Below are 25,010 nucleotides of genomic sequence, written 5' to 3'. Positions count from 1 at the left end.
TTCCCAGGGTCACGCAGGATCCCTCCAGCAGAGCTGGGATTGGAACCCAGGAGTCCTGGCTCAGTCTTTTTTGGTTTGTATTCCTGTTCTGCAAGATGGGCAGGTGCATTGCAGGCAGGCTAGACAGGTCCTGCTCTGGAGAGCACTGAGATGAGGACAGGAGGGATGAGCGCCCGGGGTGGGGGGTAGAAGGGAGCGGGATGAATTGGCCGTGTCTCAGGGGTAGTGAATATCCACTTTTTAACCAGAAGGGCAGGGCCCTCCTCATTCTTAATACAGTCCATTTCTTTCCCCTGAAGCGCTGGCTCTGGGGTGCTGATGCTGGTGACAGGCGACACAGGGGACTGTCCATGCCAGAGTCAGGAACACAAGAAAGGAGACACACACTGAGCTGAATGCTGGAGAGAAAGTTTATTATCACTGCACTGTGCTGAGATGGCTGAGAAGAGCAGAGCGTGGGTGTGACAGGGAGAGAAGGGGGCAGAGCAGAGCGGGAGTGACACAGCGTAACTCAGCGATGCTTTGCAGAAGGGACTTTGCAACCTGGGACACAGGATCTGGTCTCCCCAGGGAGCCAGAGGGACCCGATTCACTCACAGCCCAGGTGTTGGGAGCCCTCTGGTCCAGGTGAGCTGCCTCCCCTAGGGTTTGTGCTCACAAATGAAGGGGTGTCTGTCTTCACAGGGATAATCGTGCCATTTCTTAAAATCTGGAAAGAAAAACAGAAATGACCCGTGGGGTGGGGCAGGCTGGGCCGTTCCTGCTCATACGGTGACCCCTCCCCTGCCCCGTTCCCTGCCCCTCGCAGAAGATCCCAGCTCCTGTGCACAGCCCTGAGGAAGAGGAGGGTGGGATGGAGCCCTGAGCACCCCAGATTGGGGCAGCCCCATTCTGCAAAGAGAGGCCGAGGCTCAGTGTGAAAGGAGAGACGCCTGGTCCATGTGCTACTGCTCCTACCTCCCCCACCCCACGTGCCCCCCACCCCAGCCAGAGGGCAGAGGAGAGAGCGAGAGCCCTGCCCCGGGACTGGGGCACCCGCTCAGGAACTGGGCTGCTGCCTCCTCCCTGTTGAGTGAGCTGCCCCAGCCAGGCCCCCTCCATGCCCTGCCCACCTGGGTCTGGCTGCACCCATGGGAACCTCTGTCCCAGGCAGGGCTCAGCCGCCGTGCAGAGGGGATGTGTCCCTGCCCCAGGAGTCAGTGTCACCAGCCTGCTGTGCACGGAGCAGCACGTTCCTCCCTCAGACCCCGTTACCCCTCTGCTCTGGGGGTGTCTGTGCCCGTGCCCAGGGGCTGCCCGGCAGTCGGATTCCTGCGTAGTCAGGCCAGAGAGCGCCCAGGGAAGGACAGTCCTGGGGCTGGGCTGGGTGGGCTCAGCCCCTCAGCAGCACCCCAGGCCCAGCAGGGAGCTCCGTGGGGGGTATAGGCCGTTCTCAGTGCCCTGTTCCCTGGGGTGCGGGTTTCTGCTGCTCTTTGACTCTATCCCCGTCCAGTGACTGCAGCCCTGGCTGTGCCCATCTGCCGGCATCAGGCCTGATGGACAGTGAGCCTGTAACTGAAGATGATATCATGACACATATGAACCATGGTCTGAGTTAAGGTTATAGGGCAGCCTTAGTCTGGTACTTCCTTGACTTTGTGACCTTCATGTCCCTTTAACATTGTTTTTTGGGTGTAATTTATGACTAGTTTATGAAAGTAACAAATAATTGATGTTTTATTTAAAGGTTAATTAATTATTACTAGGACTGTTGATTAATCACAGTTAACTCGTGTGATTAACTCAAAAAAATTAATCTCAATGAAAAAAAATTATCGTGATTAATCGCACTGTTAAACAATAGAATTCCAATTCAAATGTATTAAATATTTTGGACGTTCTTCTACATTTTCAGATATATCAATGCCAATTATAACACATAATACAAAGTGCACCGTGCTCACTTTATGGTATTCTATTACTGTTTAACAGTATGATTTATCACAATTAATTTTTTTAATTGCTTGACAGTCCTAATAATTTATGTTTTAGTTCAGGGGTCGGCAATCTTTCAGAAGTTGTGTGCCAAGTCTTCATTTATTCACTGTAATTTAAGGTTTCACGTGCCAGTAATATCATCTAAAACTGTTAGAATTTTCTCTTTCTATTATAATATAGAACTAAACTATTGTTGTATGTAAATTAAATAAGGTTTTTAAAATGTTTAAGAAGCTTCATTTAAAATTAAATTAAAAAGCAGAGCCCCCTGGACCGGTGGCCAGGACCCGGGCAGTGTGAGTGCCACTGAAAATCAGCTCGTGTGCCGCCTTCGGCACACGTGCCATAGGTTGCCTACCCCTGGTTTAGTTAGAGGTTAATTGATTATTACAGAGCCCAGTGTGTCAATTGGCTGCTTGTCACCGTCTAACACACCCGGCTCAGGCCTGTCCCAGTGATAAATGGAATTGGTCTGAGAGCCCCGGCCCTGCCCCTCGCTCCCCACACCCCCTGGCACTGCAGGCCCCACACAGACACAGCCCCCAATGATCGGGGCTGGGCAGGGAATTTGTTGTGGTTTTGCCCCTTTCCTGTTCAAAAATTCTCTGCAAACTGACCCATCGTTATCCACCAACGCTGGCTAGTCGCTGCCTGGGCCACTCAGAACTTCTTTCCCTCCCCGCTGGCGCTGTGAGCACCTGGTCACTTACACCACGTCCTGCGGGGTCTGCTCCCTGGCTGCAGCTTCTGCTAATGATCCCCTGAGGAGACTGGGCAGCACTTTCACAAGCAGCTGGTGTGTGTGCAAATGCCTGTGAGTAACACACCCCCAAAAGGGGGCCAAATGCAGCCCCCATCCCCAAATCACTGGGTGGATCAGTGTTTGCACAGTTCAGCCTGCTCGACACCTGGTGCAGTGGAGTAGGGGTGCAACAGAGACTCAGAGCCATCACCCTTAAGAGCTCCGCAGAGTCCCCCTCTGGGATGAGGGGTGTGTGTGCATCTGTGTGTCTGTCTGTGTGTATGTGTGTATCTCCTGCCTGTCACTGGAGCAGAGACATGACTTGACTCAGGGAATCTGGTAAGTAGGATTTTACCAGGTGAGACAAGGGGTTCTCTCCTGACTGCCCTCCCAGCATGGGGCAGGGAAGAGAGAGGAGCAAGGATCTGCACTCCAGGGCGCGCTGGGGCCAGCCCGGATCAGTATCTCAGGACCTGTGTGGTCAGAGCGCTGCCAGGGTGGTAGGTCCATGCGGGTCTGAGCCGCCTGCTTACCTGAATCAGGAGATGACCCTGCGCAGTTCTCGTCTGGTTTCGATCTCTGGGGTTGCCCATCCTCCCAATTTGCGAAACTGAGCAGGGAATTATCTGACCATCTCCAGCATTGATTCTGCAGAGACGAAGGAGAGCAGAGCCCCTGTCAAACCCAAGGTTACACAGCTAGAGACGTGCCCCGGAGCTGAGGGGCCATGGGCAGGGCACGGGCAGAGGCTGCCCAGTGACCCTGGAGACACTGATCATTGCTATGAAATGTCAGCGCTGACAACCAGGGCTACATTTACTGGCAGCTGAAGTTACACCAGGACCTGCCCAAGCCTCAGACACATGAAAATAGCAAGTGAAGGGAGAGTCTCCAGCACCCCCTGCCCCTGCCACCCCCACATCGCCGAGGGGAGCGCACCCTGAACTGCCCTCAGGTTCCACGTCCATCTCCAGCACAACCCGACAGGCAGCACCTGCAGCGTCATCCCACGCGCTGTCCCGCAGCCCCACGCTGCTGCCCCCGGTCTCTCTCGTGTGCACAGACCCACGCGACGACGCTCCCAAAGCCCAGCCACAGGAGAGTTACTCTGCTCCCCACTGCAGAGATCACGGTGGTCGGTCTGGGGGACGGGGGCGCTGGGTGAAGCTGGGGATCGCACTGTCGGGGATCAGGGGCTGCAGCAGAATTAGTCACCTGGCGACCCACCCAGCGCAGCCAGCCGGCTGCAGGCCGCCCTCCTGACTGCACCCCCTGCCTGGGCAGGAAGGGCAGCTGGCCGGCTCTTAGCCCAGCAGCTCTCGGGCTGCTCCGTGTGTTCCTGCCACGGCTGCCATCCTCCCTGTGCCTGCTGCTCCACGCCGTGCTCCTGTCCTGCTCCAGCCCTGCTCCTCCTCCTGCTCCTGCTTGTTTCCCAGCCCTGCTCCTGCTCAGCCCTGGCCGCCTCAGCTTGCTCCTGGTCCCGGCTTCCTTACCCTGCCCCTGGGCTCCGGCTCTGACCCTTAATGTGCCGCCTGGGTCCCCTCCTGCCTCTGACCCTCGGCTTGGCTATTAATGCCTGACTCTGGCTCTGACCCTTGTATTGGATCCGCTTCCTGCTCCCACTTCCTGCTCCCGAAACACCAGCCTCTCCCGCACTCTGGGGCCAGACAGGAGCGTCTGCAGCAGGGTGCGTCTGTGCTGCCCAGCAGTGCTGCCCCCGGAGCTCCCCTGTCTCCCATCGGTGCCACCGGCGGCATTGCTCTGCGGCTGCCGGCCGGCCAGCAGGGCCAGCAGCACCCACCACGTGCGCCCAGCCCCGAGCTCTCAGAAACGTCCCGTTCAGCCTCGGCAGCTGGGTGTGTGGATTGAATAGAAGATTTGTTCTCGTGCAATTCTGACATCACAGACACAACCACACACAATATCCCCCCCTGTGTCTTGCCCCTGAGTCCATGGGGGAGCAGCAGTGGCTGAGCAGGGCTCCAGGGAGAGACACTAATTGAGCCTAACCTGGAAACCAGCCTCTTTGCTGGACTAGAGACTGGACTGTAGACCCCCCCACCGCCCACCGACTTGCAACTGCAATGAACCACGGTGGCTCCCTTTGAGCTGTAAGTGATGAAGCCTCTGTAGCCAGGGGGGATCTGCAACCTCCCCGTTCCCGCCAGCCCCAGTCACTGCCCTTTCCTGGGCCTGTGTCGGGTGAGTATCGGGACCCACCGGGGCTCCCCCTACAGGCCTGGCGCTGACGCACCGCTGGCCAGGTGACCCCCCCCTCCCTGAGCCCACCCTGAGGACGAATACACAGAGCGACAGCACTCCCAGGGCTCTGCTGCCCTCGCATTGGTCGCTCTGCCCGTGGGGCTGCCCCTTTCCCCGAGCCCTCGTCTAGACGTCTCGTCCGTGTGGGGCGGGGCTGACTCTCATGCCGGGCGTGCACGGTCTGAGCACAACAGGCCAGTGTGGTGGGTCCCTGGGCGCTAGTGTCACGAACGTGAATATTAGTAACAGCAGTTTATACTCTGCACCGGGCGCTGGGGATCGATCCTGTGACTGAAAGCCCAGGCGGTTACAGCCCCTTTTCACCCCGTTCCAATGGAAATCCTGCTCTGGTGCCACCCCCGCCCCAAACAACAACCTCACTGAGCAGAGACCCAGAGCCCAGGGGCTGGGGAGGGGCTGCCAGAGGCAGAGCGGGCACCGGGCACTCACCTTCTTGGGGTCTGTGAGTCCGATCCAGACGGCGTGGATCTTTTTGTATTTCTGCTTGATGTAATGGGCCAGCACTTTATTTTCTACATCACTGTGAATGGAGGCAAGATGGGCCCCGTGCCTCTCGTGCTGGCAATGAACCTGAGACAAGAGAAAACAGAGCTAGTTACCCCCCAGCCCCAGTGCAGGGAGCAGCAGGAGCGAGTCCAGCTCTGTTCTGGGGCCCTGCCTCCCCCGGGCAGAAAGGGCTGTGAGGGGACAGGGCCCCTGGTAGCGCCTGTCCCCTCCCCAGGACCAATGGGGGGAGCAGGTAGAGCCGCCTCCCTCCCTCCAGCCCCCCTCACCTTCCCTCCCCCACCCCGTGTGGCACAGCCACAGCCACCCTGTGCCCTGCTGGCGTCACCCAATCCCTCCCGCCCCAGCTCCTGGGCTCTGCTCGGAGCACCGGCCTGCCCTGGGCCATGGCTCTGCCAGACACCCGCTGTCATGCTGGGAGGAGAGCACGGGTGGGGCGGATGGAGGGCACGGTGCTGACCCAGGCACTCGGACTCTGCCAGGCGCTCGGCTTGTGCCCGTGAGCAATTAGCACCACATGACCTCAGTGCAGCCCTGGCCGAGGGGATTTCCTGGCAGATCTCACAGGGCCCTGGAGCCCAGGCTCCAGCCAAGCCCAGATGCCTACCCAGCAATGAAACTGCCCTGCTGCCCGAGCCCTCTGCACAAGAGGACAAGTGTTGTATGGGGAGACTTCAGCAAACCAGTAAAGTGCTTGAAACCACTATGGCTTATTGTTAAAGGTGGCCTAGTCAGCAAGCTGTAAATTGGCCAGTCTCAGCTTGACCAAGGCATGGGGGCAGGGGAGCTTGACCCCGCGTCCTTCCTAATAAGAATTGTGTTGAAGTTGCTGATACTTGCATTTTAAAAGAGTAGGATGTGCCCCAGGAATGTCTATTGGGGTCTCAAGGCTGCAAACTCTGGAAAAACTCACACCTGGTTAATCAATAATCAGAAGGAACCTCTTGCTTGATCACTGAAACTGCTCACTTAGCAAGGTTTCTGTAAGGGACATGTCATTCTATTACTGATGTATAAATAAGGGGAACAAGGTTTAAATAGTTGGACTGGTTTGGGGACTCTTTTGGACTCTTTTTGGACTCTCCCTCTGGATACATCTGGGGCTCCCCATCAGCAGATGGAAGATTTGGCCACTGGAAGCCTGTCGCTGTGCCACTTGAGAGCCACACTCAGCGTTGGTAATTATCAAGGGTTGGGGGTGTTTTACTAATCTTGTTGCGGACGTGTGTAAGAGCTTGAAACTAAGTAAAGTTTAGCTTTAAGTGAAAGCACTCTTGTGTTGTCCTGTTTGTGCAGCATCGATCGGTTGGACGGCTGTGTGTCCCCTGATTTATTTCCTGACACCTCCTCGCACAGAGTAAAGTTACCAAGAGCTTTGGGTTGAAAGAACCCCAGGTAACAGTGTGAGCCTTGAACGTGCAGGCACAGGCAGTGGGTGAAACTTCCCCGGGGGGAGGCTCGCTCCTGTCCCACCTCTTCTGCCTACAGCGCCACCCAGACTCCACCCCTGCTCCACCCTAGGCCCTGTCTGCTGCTGTCCACCATGAGATACCCCCCAGCCTGCCATGCCGCTGGCTCACCACTCCCCTCCTCACCCTGCTGCTGGCCCCACCGCCGCGAGATCCCCCCCTTGTCACCCTAAAGCACTAATAACATTTCCCTGTGGGAACTAACAGCTATAGATCAATCGCCAGGCGGATTCTCCGCTGCGTGGCAGAGTTCGGTGCATACTGTATAGAGAGAGACTTGGTTTTTCAGGCTACCTGCACCAACCTGAAGCCTAATCTCTCCTTTTTCGAAAGGGTTTGTCCCTGACAGCCTGCGTTAAGGCAGCACTTTAATCACCTTTCTTCCACAGAATTCCCTGCCAGGCTCGCTTACTTATACTGGGTTTGAATAAAACACCTAGATCAAGAAATAAACTCACTGGCTATGTCTGCTCCTCCTTGAGTGAGGTTAGTGAAAAATACTTCTGCTGGGTGCACAGAATAAGTCGCATGGCATGGTACCAAGTATCAGAGGGGTAACCGTGTTAGTCTGTATCCACAAAAACAACGAGGAGTCCGGTGGCATCTTAAAGACTAACCCCACACCCTAACCCCTTGCCTCAGACTGGAGAAAGTGAGTGAGGGTGGGGGAGAGTGACAGAGGAAGGGGGATGGAGCAATTGGGGGTGGGGCCTCGGAGAAGGGGCGGTGCAGAGGGTGCGCTTAGAAAATTGGCAACACTCCCCCCTCCCCTCTCACCAAAGTGGATTCCCCAGCCCAGCCCAGCTCATTTACTCTGATATTCACCCTAAATCGCCCCATCCCCACAGCCTCTGGCTCCAGCCCAGCACCCCGAGCCCCGCTGCCCCCAGCCTCTCACCTCAGCCTCCATCCAGGTTTTCTCTTGTTCAAAGAATCCATAGCAAGTGCTGTGGAAGGACAACCAGTCCTTGGGACATGGCTCAGCCTGTGCCCCTGCTGAGAGAGAGGGGGCTGGGGGCCATGGTGGGGACAGGACACTGCGGTTAGAGGCTGTTTCGGAGGCACAGCCACAGCTTTCCCATTAGCACAAAAACATCGGGAGCCCGTTTGGGGCTGTGTCTGGCTGGCAGGACCCTCCAGCCCCTGGTGCTGCAGGAAGAAGCTGGGTTTGCTCAGACCCCAGGTCGGCAAAACGGGGCCCCTGGCACTCAGCTCTGAGCAGGGATCCCAGCAGGGCAGGGGCTCTGGGTTTGAATGGGGCAGGGGGTCCTTTCCCATGGCTCCCTGGGGGAGACAAAGGAGCCAGTGACTGTGGGGTGGCTGATAGACCCTCCCTGCCCCAGGGAACTGGGAAAAACGGAGCTGCCAGCCACAGTGGCCCCCATTCAGCTGCAGCCCTCGGGCAGAGGGAATTCCTGCCACCCTGAGCTTCTCCCCCTCTCCCCTTGGGCCATGCGGGACAGTGGGACCAGGGAAGCCGGCAGGGGGGCAGGAAGGGAGCACCCAGGGCCACAGGGTGAAGCTGGGGGAGCAGTGGGGTTGGCACAGACTGGGACTAGGCAGGAAATTGGGGCAGGGGCCCAGTTCTGGATGGAAGGAGCTGGGGGGTTGTAGGAGGAGGGAAGGGAGAGAGGTGCCCAGGGAGGTGGGACATAGAGGGGGGATAGCAGGGATCTGTGGGGCTGGGGCAGAGGGGAGGGGAACACTGGGCAGGCTCTGCCCTGCTCAGGGCTGGGGGCACGGGGACGGGGTGGAGCCGTGTCCCAGCAGGGGGGGGGACTGGGACAGTCTGAGGAGAAAGACACAGTGTGCAGGGACTGGGGCAGCCCAGCCGGGAGCAGAGGCCGGATGGGGGAGAAGCTGGGGCTGGAGCAGAGCCATGAGCAGCCCTTGGAGAGGAACCCCGTGGGGACACGGCCGGCCAGTGGGAGGGGACCATGGGAGGGGGGGAGGGGAGCCTGGAGCTGACGGGGGCTGAGTACCCGTTACCCAGCGACTGGCCCCACCCAATCCTCATGGGAAGAGCCGGCCCTGGGGGGCCTTTCACCCACCTTCTCTCACCCGCTCCCTGGGGAGGGGCCGCAGGGCCTGGGCTCCCCCCGGGCAGTGACCCCCAGCAGCAGGAGATGGGCAGTGGCTCTGGGAGCGACGAGGGAAATGAATCCACTTCCCGAGGGGCCGGGCAGGGACTCACCGGCCATCGAGGGGTTAAAGATCAGGCAGCCGAGGAGGCAGAGGCTGAAGTAGGCGACTGGCCCCATCTTCTTGCTTCCTCTGGGGAGAAAACACACCAGGGAGATGGGCCATGAGAGGCTGGGACACCCCCTGGAGCAGCCCCCCTTCTCCAATGGGGCATTTCACAGGGGGAGGTGCCCATCTGCCTGGCTCAAAAGGGCCCTTCCTCTTCCACCCCTCACTGAGCCGGGCCCCAGGGAGAGAACTGGACACCCAGCAGGGAGCCAGGTCCCAGCTCCTCAGTGGCTGGGCTCTGCAAGCAGCATCTCCAGGGACTCCCCAGCCCAGGGCTGCAGGTGGGGAGGAGCCAGGGGTCAGCAGGGAGGCCGTGGTCACTCAGATGGGAACTGGGTCCCAGGCAACAGGGTCCCATTTGCAGAGCAAAGCAGTTCTCAGAAGGGGCATTTGCCATCTCCCGCTGCCCCTCTCTCCCCCAGTGCTGGGGCTGGCAGGTCCCCTCGGTAGCCACCTACATAGAACTTGGGGGGAGGGGACAGGTGGCAGGGGGAGAGTTTGGAAGAGGCCTGTAGTGAGGCGGCCTGGCTCCCGGCCACACCTGAGAGGGCCGAGCCAGAACAGCCGCTGCCGCAGTGGGCGGAGCCACTGCAGCCTGTCCCCGCCCCCGGGAAGTCAAGGGGCGGGACAGGAAGTATAAAAGCCCGGCCCCAGCGCTCAGTTGCTGCCCGGCGGCCGGAGAGGACAGATGATCCTGACCGAGCTCCTGCTGGACCAAGCCTTCCCCGAGCCCGGTACCCTGAGGAAGGCTGTCCGAGCCTTCCCCGAGCCCGGTACCCTGAGGAGGACTGGCCAAGCCTTCCCTGAGCCCAGTACCCCGAGGAACTGCCCGAGTGTCCCCCCGACCTGAGTCCTGAGGAGCAGCCCGAGCTAGCCAGCCCTCAGCACGTCGAGGAGCCCATGGTGTGGGACCCAGTGCCGGACACCAGAGATGAGCAGGTACCCATGGAGGGGGAGATGGGAAGTAGCCCGGGGGTAGCTGACCCCAGGTTGGCTACAGCAGATTTCGAGCCGATGTCGGTGTGTTGCGGTCAGGACCCCACCGACACAGCAGCAGACTAACTGCCACTGCTAGGGCCCCGGGCTGGGACACAGTGGAGTGGGTGGGCTTGTGTCCCCCCTGCCACCCCACTCACGGGTGGCATCTCCCCCTCACCCCAGCGCTCAGACACAGAAGTATGGACTTACCTGCTGTTTGCTCAGCTCCTGCCTGAGGACCTGAGCCCCTGAACTATTGTTGTGACTCAGCTCCTGCCTGAGGACCTGAGCCCCTTGAACTGCTGCTTGTTGCCCCACCCTGACCTAGGGCTAGAGCTTTTCTGACTTTGTTTGCTCAGCTCCTGACTGAGGACCTGAGCCCCTGGACTATTGTTGTTTGCTCAGCCCCTGCCTGAGGGTCTGAGCCCAGAACTGCTGTCTGTTGCCCCGCCCTGACTGAGGGCTTGGGCTTAAATTACTGCTGGTTTGCTCAGCCCCTGCCTGAGGGTCTGAGCCCTTAGACTATTGTTTGTTGCCCGCCCTGACCTAGGGCTTGGACCTTTGGAGACTGAACTGCTGATTTAGGCCGCGTAGTGAGGCAGCCTGGCTCCCGGCCACACCTGAGAGGGCCGATCCCCCACACTGGACCGTCTACAAGGCCCCAGTGCCACCAGGATGGAGGCCAGTCTGTGTGCACGTGGCTGGAATGCCAGCTGCAGGTGCAGCACCTCTGCAATCGTTCTCTGACTAAAGAGCTGGGTTAGTGGTAGAAACACGGAGTCCTCTCGTGTTATCACCCAGCACCTGGTGCATGAAACAGCCACTGACCCACCCCCCGGGGCCTTTCCCCACTAACAGGTGTTTGAATCACACTCAGATCTCCAGCTCCAGGGACAATGGGTGTCTGGAAAGCCAACACCGCGTGGTTGGGCCGGGGGGGGGGGAGGTGTTATAGTTACTGCAGCCCATGGTGGGGGCTGGGACCCCCGTTGCACCATTATTAGCAGAAGGGGTCGAATGGGAGAGCTGCCCTGCAGAGAGATGCTCCAGCAGGGACTGGACACAGGACTGGAGGCTGGGCCCAGCTCCTGGAGGGGCAGAGCGCTGGGCACAGCTCTGCAGGGCGTTAGGGTCCCGCGTGCAGGGCTGTGCTGGGGGGGAGGAAGGGGTGAGACAGAGACGGCCCCAGGCTCAGGGGACACACACGGGACAAGCCTGGACACCCACCCCCATAACAGATCAGCTGCCGCCAGCCCCCAGCGCAGGAGGAGGAAGCTGGAGGAAGCCAGGGTCTCACCTGAGTGTCTCGCTGGGTAGCTGCTCTGGTGCAAGGCCAGTCCAAGTGCAGCCTGCATGGGACACTGGCCAGGCCCGGGGCATTTATAGACCAGTGCAGGGAGGGGACCGGATGTCAGTACTGAACATGCAGATCTGTGCTGATGGCAGCTACAATCATTTAATGCCCAGGCAGACAGAACTAAGAGGAGCCAGGCCCCAGCCACCAGCCAGGCTGGGAGCAGGAGGAAGCGTTTGTCAGGGCTGAGAGAACAGATAAAATAAAAGCTGTTTCCTCCTCTCCCCACCCGCTGTCGGTCAGCGCTGAGGTCAGTGTGGCTGTGGGGAGCCATCGTGCCCTGGCCCTGACTGACCCAACTGCTCACATCCATCTTGTCCCATGGAAAGTTCGGGGCAGAGCCCCCGGGAGTGTAAATCAGCTGGAGTCCCCCTGAAGTCAGTGGGGGGATCCCCAGCGGGTACAGGCTGGTGTGGGGCTACTGGAGTCCTTGGGGTCAGAGCCCCAGCGGGGAGGCGTTGCTCAGAGCTCCACTGGAATCACCGGGGCTAGAACCCCAGTGGGTGTGAACTGCCCAGAGCTCCACGGGGGTCACTGGACTCACACCAGCTGGGGCCTGGCCCCCATCAGTGCAGGGTAAAATGGCAACTTCCCAATTCCCGGCCCTCAAGCCCGGGGAGCCCTCGGCCCATCGCGCACCCTGTGCTTGGCTCCTCAGCGCCCTGCACTGGGTGTTGTCATTTGCACCTGTGCAAAGAGACTGGGAAATGCACCATCCTCCCTGGGGGGCGATTTACACGTACCGGGCCTTGGTGTAAATGGTGACGTATGGAGTCAGTGACAAGCAGCATTATCCATGAGAATTGGATAATAACTTGCAGGTGCTGCCTGGGGCCGAGGGGTTGGCCCTGTTCTGTGCTGCCCACGCTCCCTCGGGTCTGTCTCTCTGCTGCATTTCTAGGGAGCCCATTACCCTGGTCTGTAGGTGCCAACCGTGGCCCAATGAAAGGGGTGTCAGACTTGCCCTGAAGTGACTCTGATCTCACATGTCTGTGGCTTGGCTGCTTGTATCTGGGGCTAGTGAGGCTGTTTAAAGGCCGGGCACAGCACAGACCCTGTGAATTCGTGACACCTGGTAACTTCCCTCCTCTCATTTCCAAGCACCAGCTGACTCCTACTGTGAATTTTATGCATAGATTGCTAGGCCAGGAGGGACCATTGGGATCACCTGGTCTGACCCCCGTAAAACAAAGGCCAGAGACCTGCCCCACAATAATGCCTAGAGCAGAGATGTTAGAAAGACATCCAGTGTTGATTTTAAAATTATCCGTGATGGAGAACCACCACGAACCTAGGGAGCCAGCAAACAAAGTTGTAAACAGGGGAGTTTGAGTGGGGGGTTGCAAGGGGAATTTGAGGGGAGACTAGGAGAACCAGGCAGAGGAAAAGACGGGCCAGTGAAGGAGAAATAGAGCTCAGGAACTGGTTTGCAGAGTTGGAAAATGAAGAAGGGGCACAGCAGGTGGTCGCTGAAGGTGAGAGGGCAAGGAAGAAGAGAAGAGCAGCTAGTCCTACAGGAAGAGGGGAAGTCAATGCAGACAACACCAAATATGAGCCCCAGGAGGATACGGGATGGATTGCGGAGGATTGCAAGAGACAATAGAAATCAAGAGGACTTGCAGCCAGACGGAACAGGGGATAGACCAGAGAATCGCATGGTCATAGAATCATGGAATCTCAGGGTTGGAAGGGACCTCAGGAGGTCATCTAGTCCAACCCCCTGGTCATCAGGAAAAGGCAGGTCTACATGATTGGGGACTCTTTACTGAGAAGAATAGACAGGCCTGTAACTAGAGCTGATCCAGAGAACAGAAGAGTGTGCTGTCTGCCGGGTGCTAAGATACGGGATGTGGACCTGAGGCTGAAAAAGATCCTAACAGGAGCGGGAAAGAATCTGCTGATTGTCCTTCATGTGGGAACGAATGATACGGCTAGATTCTCACTGGAACGTATCAAGGGAGACTATGCCAGGCTGGGGAAGACACTTAAGGAAATCGAGGCTCAGGTGATCTTCAGTGGGATTCTGCCTGTTCCTAGAGAAGGACGACAAAGGTGTGACAAGATTATGGCAATCAACAGATGGCTCAGGCAGTGGTGCTATAAGGAGGCTTTGGGATGTACGGCCTCTGGGAAGCATTCATGGACAGAGGACTGTTCTCTCGGGATGGACTTCACCTGAGCAGGGAGGGAAACAGACTTCTAGGATGGAGGCTGGTGCAACTGATTAAGAGAGCTTTAAACTAGGAATGTGGGGGAGATGGTTGGGAGATGTCCAGGTAATCTCTACGCCGGAATTTAACACTGAGAGGGAAGAAAACAAAGTAAGAGAGGATACAGCCATGAGCAGAAGAATGGACATAAGGAGGAAGAGTAGTGTGGATACCAGTCTAATAGGTGATATTAGTGGTAGAATGTCTGTGCCTAACCAGGTAAAAAATGTCAGTGAAGCCAAATGGCAAAAATTAAGATATTTGTACACTAATGCGAGAAGCCTAGGTAACAAAATGGAGGAACTAGAGCTACTGGTGCAGGAAGTGAAACTGGATGTTATAGGGATAACAAACATGGTAGAATAGTAGTCATGACTGGAGTACAGGTATTGAAGGCTATGTGCTGTTTAGGAAAGACAGAAATGAAGGCAAAGGTGGTGGAGTAGCATTGTATGTCAATGATGAGTTTAACTGTAAAGAAATAAGAAGTGATGGAATGGATAAGACAGAGTCTGTCTGGGCAAAAATCACACTGGGGAAGAAAGGTACTAGAGCCTCCCCTGAGACCGCCGGGATCTGATTTGGATATGGATAGAGACCTCTTTAATGTTTTTAATGAAGTGAACGCTAATGGAAATTGTGTGATCATGGGAGACTTTCACTTCCCAGATATAGACTGGAGGACAAGTGCTAGTAATAATAATAGGACTCCGATTTTCCTGGATGCGATAGCTGATGGATTCTTTCACCAAGTAGTTGAAGAACCAACAAGAGGGGATGCCATTTTAGATTTGGTTTTGGTGAGTAGTGAGGACCTCATAGAAGAAATGGTTGTAGGGGACAACCTTAGTTCGAGTGATCATGAGCTAATTCAGTTCAAACTAGATGGAAGGATAAACAAAAATAGATCTGGGACTAGGGTTTTTTATTTCAAAAGGGTGAATTTTAAAAAGTTAAGGAAATTAGTTAGGGAAATGGGTTGGACTGAAGAACTTGTGACTCTAAAGGCAGAAGAGGCCTGGAATTACTTCAAGTCAAAGTTGCAGAAACTATCAGAAGCCTGCATCCCAAGAAAGGGGAAAAAATTCATAGGCAGGAGTTGTACACCAAGCTAGATGAGCAAGGATCTCAGAGAGGTGATTAAGAAAAAGCAGAAAGCCTACAAGGAGTGGAAGATGGGAGGGATCAGAAAGGAAAGCTACCTTATTGAGGTCAGAACATGTAGGAATAAAGTGAGAAAGGCCAAAAGCCATGTAGAGTTGGACCGTGCAAAGGGAATTAAAACCAATAGTAAAAGGTTCTATAGTCATATAAATAAGAAGAAAACAAAGAAAGAAGAAGTGGGACCGCTAAACACTGAGGATGGAATGGAGGTTAAGGATAATCTAGGCATGGCCCAATAGCTAAACAAATACTTTGCCTCAGTCTTTAATGAGGCTAATGAGGAGCTTAGGGATAATGGTAGGATGACAAATGGGAATGAGGATATGGAGGTAGATATTACCACATCCGAGGTAGAAGCCAAACTCGAACAGCTTAATGGGATGAAATCAGAGGGCCCAGATAATCTTCATCCAAGAATATTAAAGGAACTGGCACATGAAGTTGCAAGCTCATTAGCCAGAATCTTTCATGAATCAGTAAACTGAGGGGTTGTACCGTACGACTGGAGAATTGCTGACATAGTTCCTATTTTTAAGAAAGGGGTGGAAAGCGATCCAGGTAACTACAGGCCTGTTAGTTTGACATCTGTAGTATGCAAGATCTTGGAAAAAATTTTGAAGGAGAAAGTAGTTAAGGACATTGAGGTCAATGGTAACTGGGACAAAATACAACATGGTTTTACAAAAGGTAGATCGTGCCAAACCAACCTGATCTCCGTCTTTGAGAAGGTAACAGATTATTAGACAAAGGAATCACAGTGGATCTAATTTACCTCGATTTCAGTAAGGCATTTGATACGGTTCCACATGGGGAATTATTAGTTAAATTGGAAAAGATGGGGATCAATATGAAACTTGAAAGGTGGATAAGGAACTGGTTAAAGGGGAGACTACAAAGGGTTGTACTGGAGGGTGAATGGTCATGCTAGAGGGAGATTACTAGTGGAGTTCCTCAGGAATCAGTTTTGGGACCAATCTTATTTAATCTTTTTATTACTGACCTTGGCACAAAAAGTGGGAATGTGCTAATAAAGTTTGCGGATGACACAAAGCTGGGAGGTATTGCTAACACGGAGAAGGACCAGGATATCATACAGGAAGATCTGGATGACCTTGTAAACTGGAGTAATAGTAATAGGATGAAATTTAATAGTGAAAAGTGCAAGGTCATGCATTTAAGGATTAATAACAAGAATTTTAGTTATAAACTGGGGCTGCAGAGGAGCAACAGAGGAGGAGAAGGACCTCAGAATATTGGTTGATCAAGGATGACTATGAGCCGCCAATGTGATATGACCATTAAAAAAGCTAATGCGGTTTTAGGATGCATCAGGAAAGGTATTTCCAGTAAAGATAAGGAGGTGTTAGTACCGTTATAAAAGGCACTGGTGAGACCTCATCTGGAATACTCAGTGGTTTGCGCATTGGCCTGCTAAACCCAGGGTTGTGAGTTCAATCCTTGAGGGGACCACCTAGGGATCTAGGGCAAAAATTGGTCCTGCTAGTTAAGGAAGGGAGCTGGACTTGATGAACTTTCAAGGTCCCTTCCAGTTCTAGGAGATTGGTATATCTCCAATTATTACCTATTCTCACTGGTAAAAATTTCTGCCACATTTCCAGTCTGAGTTTGTCTAGCTTCAGCTCCCAGCCATTGGATCGTGTTACACCTTCATCTGCTAGACTGGGGAGCCCATTGCTCAATGTCTGTTCCCATGTAGGTATTTATAGACTTGAATCAAGTCACCCCTTAACCTTTTCTTTGCTCAGCTGAACAGATTGAGCTCCCTGAGTCTAGCACTGTAAGGCAGGTTTTCTAATCCTTTAATCCTTCTCGTGGCTCTTCTCTCACCCCTCTCCAAATTATCAACATCCTTCTTGAACCGGGAACACCAGAACTGGGCACCGGATCCCAGCAGCAGTGGCACCACTGCCAAACACAGAGGTAAAATAACCCCTCTGCTCCGACTTGAGATTCCCCTGGTTTTGTATCCCAAGTTTGCATTAGTGCTTTGGCCGCAGCGTTGAGCTGGGAGCTCATGTTCAGCTGGTTACCCACCCCCACCCCCAAATCTTTTACACAGTCCCCGCTTCCCAGGACAGAGGCCCCTATCCTGTAAGTCTGTAAGTCTGGCCTGTGTTCTGTGTTCCTAGGTGTCGGCATTTACATTTAGCCATGATGAGCTGTATTGTTTGCTGCACCCAGTTTACCAGGAGATCCAGATCACTCTCCACCACTGACCTGCCCTCGTCATTATTTACCATCCCCCAAACTTTGTGCCCCCTGCAAACTTAGCAGTGCTGGATTTATGTTTCCTTCCAGGTCACTGATAACAATGTTAACTAGTGTAGGGCCGAGAACTGATCCCTGCAGGACCCCACTGGAAACAAACCCGCCCCATGGTTGGACTGTTCAGCTGGGGACACCCAGAGCTGTGGGTCCCCGTGTTACCCTACGGCTGCAGCAAGGGTGAGCTTCGCTGGAGATTAGCCTGTTTGTCAGCTCCCTGCCACAGCAGCCTGCTCCACTAAGGGGGTTCCCCCCACCCCACCTGCCCTTCCATGGCAGCTCCCCCACCCCTCTTGCCCTCCCTGCCCTGCCATGGGCGTCCCCACCCCTCCTATCTTCCTAATCTGCCATGGGTACTCCCCCCACCCTTCCTGCCCCCACTGATCTCCTATTGGGCTTCCGCCACCCCTTCTGCCTCCCGGCTCCATCAGGGTGGGGGCTGGAAGGGCTTGTGCAACATCCCTGGGGTGGGGGAGGGCCAAAGGGAGATGAGGGCCAGGGGCCACCCGGCAGAGGGTGATGTGCCAGGCCTCACAAAGGGGTAGACATTAGTTCAGTGTCAGCGGGGGAGGGTGGGGCCCTGGACACCGCTCTCTGGGACAGGACGCTCAGCTCTTGTCCATATTGGGGTGGGGGGTAGGGAGCAGGGCTGCGGGTGGTGGAGAGCTGGGTAGACCCTGTCCCAGGGCCCAGGCAGCTCACACAGGGCAAGTCTGGCCACCAGGCCCCATCCCAGGGATTGGCCTCCACCTAGAGCCCAGCACCCAGCCCAGAGGGGAGAAGAGACTGGAGGGGGCAGGGACTAACCTGTCCGTTTGTCTGTCTGTCTGCTTAGGCGGCTGGTCCAGAGCACTGGGTATTGGAGTTCAGCCTGTGCTGGGCTATGGGTCTCGAGGGTGTTTATAGACCAGCAGAGGGGAGGGGCCATGGGAGGAAGAAGGAGGAGGGTGAATTTGGAAATGGGCCCAGATGTGACAGTTCAAACCCAGTGACGACACAGATACGAGATGACAATCTGCCGCCGCTTCTGCTTAGCTTCCTGTTGCCCCCTGAGACGCCCTGGCGTGGCTGGCAGGGTGAGCGTTGTTGCTGCTGAGTCACAGCCTGGCACTGGGAAGGGGGCGTTGGGGCAGGCGCTGAGGCAGACAGACGGCCCAGAGGGCACATGTGTTACTCAGGGTTTTCAGAACACAAAGCAGTGGTAACTTAACTGTTTCTCTCCAGACTGTGTCAGGAATAATAACTGGGAACACAGCAATTCCAGCTGAGAAATTATTGATACAAGCAAGTGTGCTCCTATCAAAAACTACAGTTTCTTAGATATTAAGCACGTGCACACACACACACAGACACAAAGTTTAGGACATCCCAGGTATAGTTCCCCACAGTCTGAGATGGTTTTGGGTCATCACCAGCTGGGCTTCCAGGGGCCCTCTTTCCATCCAGCTAATGGAGAGTTTAGATGTCAGCTTCCTGTCTGAATAAAAGCTCCCTCGCACTGCTCCCAGGTATTTACTTTTACCTAATCTTTTATCGTTAACTCTGACAAAGCACATAACCTATAGTGACTCCCAGGGCTAAGCACAATCACCTCTACTGGGTCACCAGTTCTCCTAATTTCAACAAACTACTCATGATCTCCAAACATTTCTAGTATTTCTGGCCAGAACAACAACATGTCAAGGGCACCAAAAACCAAGGTCACTATCCACCCACTCTCTTCCATAACGTTCTATCCCATCCTCCCATTCTGATTAACACACGGCAAGTATGCACCTGTCTGACCTTCTCTCACAAAAGCCTCAGATTATTCCTAGCTATGTGACGTTTGGTTTTCAGCTGGCAGTGGCTGAACATACAAAATGGCTGACTGCAGCGCTGTCAAGTTCTGGGGTACATGCAGGGATGCCAAATTCCAGGCAAAACATGGAGCAGACTTCCTGTAGAGAGGGTGTGATGGGGGGGACACAGCCTGAATGACCTCTGTCACCACCACCACCCCATCCCTGAGCACCCAGCAGTGAGCACCCTCCAGGCTCAGCACCCTCCACCTGCCCTGAGCCCCCAAGCTCTGAGTGACTCTTGTGGCAGTAATTGGTCTCAAGTCACATGCTGTAATTTGGGGTCATCCTTCACCTAGTTCACTTGTATTTTGCAGATGACTGGTTTCTCCCCATACTTGAGAGGTACAATCTAAAAGGGAGGACATGTGGCAGCCCCTAGTGTCTCCTTCCCCATCCAGTCTGAGCCCAGGGCTGCCACAATCTCTCTGCCACCTCCCTGCTCCATGTTACTGGTGGGAAAGTGCCTCTGTCCTTCTGCTGTGCCGGCTCCTCTCCAGCACATTCGTCTGCGCTCTCTGGCAGCTGAGCCTGGGCAACTAGTGGGAGGAAACTACTTCTCCTGCAGCTGAAGCTGGCCACTCCCGGCCTCTGCTCTGGGCAGCACAGTAGGGCCTGCCAGAGAGCCTGGCTGGGGAGGGGCAGCAGTGGTGGCCACCTCTCTGCCTGGGCTTGGCTTCTGGGAACAAGAGCTGAGAATGCTGGAGGAGATGGGGGGCTCCGGCTCACTCGGCCCCTGTCTCCGGTAGTTCAGATTGGATGAGGAGCTGCATTCCAGCAGCTGGCATGAGAATAGGATCTGGTCCCTCCCCTTCCCCTCCCTACCCTGGCTGGCTGCGGGGGGGGGGCACTTGATCCCCAGATGGCCCCCCACATATCACCTTTGCAGCAATGGGAAGTGTGTGACAAAGCAAACCATCCAGTGATGGTGCCAGTCAGCCCCTGTGCTGCCCTCGGAGCGATGAGCCTGGGCTGCCTGTTACAGACCGTGCTGGGGAAGAGGATGTAGACTCAGGGTCTGTTATCCAGGGACTTGGGCACAGGCTCAATGTCGCTGAAGCAAAGGCCTGAGAGGGGCCTGGGGCTCGCTGGGAGCCTTGGTTTTCACAGATGTTAAAGCCAGAAGGACCCATTGTGATCATCTCATCTGACCTCCTGAGTCACACAGGCCAGAGACCCCACCAGTGAGTTCTGTGTCCGGCCCAGAGGTTCTGGTTTCACTAGGGTTGATCTGTAGAACTGACCAGTCCAAGCCATTATTTACCGCTCCACCAATTCTGATTTCACCTGCTAATATCACCAGCCGTGGTTTTGTATTATCTTTCAGGTAATTGATGAAGATATTGAATGGCACTGGCCTGCAACACCCTGCTACATACACCACTGGTGGATCATGATTTCCCAATGATAAGTACCTACTGAGATCTATCAGTTAGCCAGTTCTTATTTTATGTCATATGGGCAGCATTGAAAATGTTATTTTGTGGTAGGTTTTTAATCAGAATATCCAGTGGGACTATGTCAAATGTCCTAGACAATCTAAGCCTCTCATGTCAACACAGTTACCTTTATCAAATGTTTCTATAACCTTAACAAAACCCCAGGCTGTTTGCCAGTAATTATGCTGCCATGCCTGGATTTTTTCTTGATTGCAGCCTAGATCAGCCTTTCCATGATTTTCCTCATGATCAGTCTCAAGCTAACTATGACGAAGTGAGAGGTTTTCTTGGTTTTTCTGTGTTTTCCAGGGGGGTGCATGCAGAGGGAGAGGAACTCAGTGTCCCCAGGTGTTACTGGTTAAATGAGGAGAGGGGAGAGGGATTTTATTGGTACAGAGGACCGGAGAGGGAACTCGGGACCCTGGCCGATGGCCTGAAGGATGGAGACCCCAGGGACTGGTGACCTGGTGACCCAGAGACCCGGCTCAGAAGACACAGCCAGTTCTGGCCAGTGGGAGGACAATGGGCCCGGTGACCTGACCAGCTGGTTCCAGCCAGAGGGGCCAGAGGAGAGCTGACAGGAGAGGAGACCCAGGCCTTCCTGTTTACGACCTTGTTTACCTGGAGAGAAGCCAATGGACAGAGGGGTCTTGGGGCCGGGGTTATCGGAGGCCCAGCTGGGAAGCAGGGGGGCTCTGGGCTGGAGAGGGGGAGCAGGCAGAGCCCACCTGGATGCAGGGTGACTGGGATGTGTTGTGCTGAGAGAGGCCAGGCCTGAGGCCCTGAGAGTTTCCTGTGCTGGGTTCACCTCTGAATAAACCTCCTGTTTTATGCTGGCTGAGAGTCACTCTGGGATAGAGAACAGGGTTGCATCAACCCCTTTGGGGGTGAGGAGGCCCGGGGGGTCCAGAGCGAGGGGACTCCCTGAGGGGGCCCACGGCAGAGACAGTCGTGCTAAGGCTCAGAGGTGCGGCTCCAGCAGGTGGAGGGGCCTAACCCCGAGAGAGAGGGGACCCCCGAGAAGGGCTATTGCACTGAAAAGGGCACCCCCCACAGACCCACAAGTGGGCACATGACACTAACTGGTCTCTAGTTACCCAGGGCAGCCCATTTCCCCTCTTAATAATTGGCACAACATTCACTTTCCTCCAGTCCTCCAGAAGTTCCTCAGTGTTTCTACATTTTTAAAAAATCAACATTAGCGCTTCAGACACCTCCTCAGCCATGTCTTGTAATACTCCTGGGTGCCAATTATCCAGTCCTGCTGCATTAAAAATGATTCTCTTTAACAGCTGCTAGTTAACATTCTATCACGGAATAGCAGGTATTTCTATCGCTCTGTAAGAGATGAGTGTATCTGGGCTCTGATTGGCTGAGATAATTCCACCCAGCAGGCTGCTTCATGACGTCAGTGAGGGTCCTTTGGCTAACTAAGGGAACGTAGGAAAGTTCCCATCTCAGGGGTGAGATGCTGTAACATCCTGCTGCCCCAGGGTTTCTGCCAAAACATTTGCTCAGGCTCTGTGGTTCATTTGCCAGCTGTTCAACACTCAGATTTCCCTGCAGTGCATTAGTAATTCCTTTTCCTCCACATTGTGTTACAGAGCAAATGTCACCAATCCTCATAACCCCAAGGGAATTGATTCACAACATAGAAACTCTGGGAGCCCCTGATGCCCTGGAAGTGATGGGAACAGCCCAAGGGCCCCCAGAGATCATAGATTATTAGGGCTGGAAGGAATCTCAAGAGATGATCATCTAGTCCAACCAACCCCCTGCTCAAAGCAGAACCAATTCCCAAATGGCCCCCTCAAGGATGGAGCTCACAACCCTGGGTTTAGCAGGCTAATGCTCAAACCACTGAGCTATCAGGAGCTGAGTGAACTACCCAGACAGGCCAGGCCCCCACCACATGGCACTGGGAGCTCTGAGGGCCGATCGTTTCCTGGCCAGGCTCAAGGGCCAGCCAGCCATACTCATCTTGCTCCACATCAGTAGAAGTGTCACCGCCGAAAAGCTGCTGACAAGAAGCATTTTGGCGGTGACACTTCTTGAAGTTGCCACTTTTCGGCAGCATTTTGGCAGCTGCTTGTCCAGCAGCAGTACCCCTCACTGGCGGGGTGCTCCCTTGTCAGTAGGCAGGCACACCATGGGGGGTGCCATGGTGCCCACGGGCACCATGTTGGAGACCACTGCTCCACAGCATCACCTATGATTGACCAGAGGGTCCTGCTGTTCCACCTCCCAGATGTAGCAGGGGCAGGGGGATTGTGCTGAGATGGCTTCAGCCACCCCTCTCAGGCAGCTCCCACAGACCTGTGATGGGCACCAGATCCTGCCCTCCCAGTGACCCACGTCTCTAGAATATCCCGCAGGGAGCAGCCTCTCACCGTCCTGCTCAGCACCCACCCCACACTGCTAGGAATATGGACCGAAGGGCCAGGCACAGAGCTCTCCTGCACAGACCATTTTTGGTGTCACCATTTTATTGCCCCATTAAGAGGTGACAGTTGCTGTCACACTTGCAATTTCCTTCCAATATGGCTTGGCTTTTGCATTAGGCTTGACCAGCTGCTGCTGTGCAGGGTGAGGCCGCTGCTGGCTTCTGACTTTATGTTTAGTTGTGGTTTTAAATAACAATTGAAGCACAAGAGTTTAGGAAAGGCACCTTTTCTACTAGCCATATAAATCCAGAGACAGAAACAAAACAGTAACAGGAGAGGACAGGGCAGGGCAGAGCTACAGAGTGATCTGAGCTGCTTGGTACCTGGGCACAATCAAACAAAGTGCATCTTAACACAGTAAAACGCAAAGTGTGTGTTTAGGGATGGCAAAGTGAGTTAAATCTTTGCTGTGTCAGCCCATCGCCCCCTGTGGTGCCAACAAGCGATGAGCCTGGGCTGCCTGTTACAGACCGTGCTGGGGAAGAGGCTGTAGTCTCAGGGTCTGTTATCCAGGGACTTGGGCACAGGCTCAATGTCACTGAACCAAAGGCCTGCGAGAGGCTTGGGGCTTGCTGGGAGCCTTGGTTATCACAGATGTTAAAGCCTGAAGGGACCATTGTTGTCATCTAGTCTGACCTCCTGCGTCACATGGGCCAGAGACCCCAACAGTGAGTTCTGTGCCCAGCCCAGAGCTTCTGGTTTCACTAGGGTAGATCTGTAGAACTGAGCAGTCCCCACCAGATCATTGATGAAGACTGTATGGCACTGGGCTGAGAACTGACCCATGCAAGACCCCCTACAAACAACCCTGCTGGATCATGGGGGCTACACTGATTTTGTATAGTTCATTTTTAAACAGATTTTCAAGTGAGACTAAGCCAAATGCCTTAGAGTACTGACATGCATCCAGGGGCGGCTCTAGGAATTTGGCCGCCCCAAGCAGTCATGCCAGCGGGAGGTGCTGGTCCCGCGGCTTGGGTAGACCTCCCGCAGGCATGACTGCGCTGGTACCGCGGCTCCAGTCGACCTCCCACAGCTGCGGAGGGTTTGCTGGTCCCGCGGCTCCGGTGGAGCATCCGCAGGCATGACTGCGGGAGGTCCACCCGAGCCGCGGGACCAGCGAACCGTCCGCAGTCATGCCTGCGGGAGGTTTGCTGGACCCGCGGCTCCATTGGGCCTCCCGCAGGCATGACTGCGGAAGGTCCGCCGGAGACGCCTGCCGCCCTGCCGGCAAAATGCCGCCCCACGTGCGTGCTTGGCGCGCTGGGGTCTGGAGCCGGCCCTGCATGCATCGTGTCATGGAGTCATAAATTCCAAAGCCAGAAGGGACCATTGTGATCATCTAGTCTGACTTTCCGTATAGCACAGGCCAGAGAACCAGCCAGGGTGCAGTGGGTGATGGTCTGAGACCTGAATCAGTGCCTGTACAGGAACTCTGGGCTCTGATTAGCTGAGACATTTCCACCCAGCAGGCAGCTCAGGTCATCCAGGCTGTCCCTACAACTAACAAATGGGACATGGGAAAGTTTCCTTCCCAGCGCTCAGGTGCTGTAATATCCTGCTGCCCAAAGGTTTCTGCCGAAAAACTTCTCCTCACCAAGCATTTCCTCAGGTCTCTGGTTCTGAAAGCAGCTGCTCTATGTTCTTTGGTTAAGACTTTCAACAGGGCCTCAATTTTGGGGTCCTCAGCTGGGGGGCCACATAAAAGGGGCAGGAGTGCTGAGCGGTCAGGCCCTGGATACTTGTCTCAGGTCAGAAACCCCAAGTCCCATCACTTTGCCATACTCACCTTTCCTAAACCGCTGTGTTCTTTAAGGTGCCACAAGTACTCCTGTTCTTTTTGCGGATACAGACTAACATGGCTGCTACTCTGAAACCTGTGCTTTAGCAGTTATTTAAAACCACAACTAAACATAAAAGCAGAAACCAGCAGTGACCTCGCCCTGCACAGCAGCAGCTGGCCAAACCTTCAGTCCATATTCCTAGCAGTGTGCTGTGGGTGCCGAGCAGGACAGGGAGAGGACCCAGGCGGGCACACCCATGACGTACCTCACAAACTTGGTGGAAAC

General features: G+C 54.9%; 1 protein-coding gene across 1 annotated transcript; it reads right to left on the bottom strand.

The window, feature by feature from the left end:
- Window positions 1-231: 231 nt before the first annotated feature.
- On the bottom strand, window positions 232-18,132 carry LOC120395677 (C-type lectin lectoxin-Enh4-like). The gene is made up of 6 exons (XM_039520307.1): window positions 18,025-18,132; window positions 9,170-9,249; window positions 7,874-7,986; window positions 5,432-5,572; window positions 3,253-3,367; window positions 232-709 (listed from the first exon to the last, which is right to left on the bottom strand). Exons 2-6 carry the CDS (start codon window positions 9,234-9,236, stop codon window positions 642-644), a joined length of 504 nt encoding a protein of 167 aa, XP_039376241.1. The 5' UTR covers window positions 9,237-9,249; window positions 18,025-18,132; the 3' UTR covers window positions 232-641.
- Window positions 18,133-25,010: the final 6,878 nt, after the last annotated feature.

Source organism: Mauremys reevesii, linkage group 1 (assembly GCF_016161935.1).
Source record: "Mauremys reevesii isolate NIE-2019 linkage group 1, ASM1616193v1, whole genome shotgun sequence".
NCBI classification, from domain to species: Eukaryota; Metazoa; Chordata; order Testudines; family Geoemydidae; genus Mauremys; species Mauremys reevesii.
The sequence above is the reverse complement of the archived record's forward strand: the minus strand, read 5'-3'. Positions and strand labels throughout refer to the sequence as shown.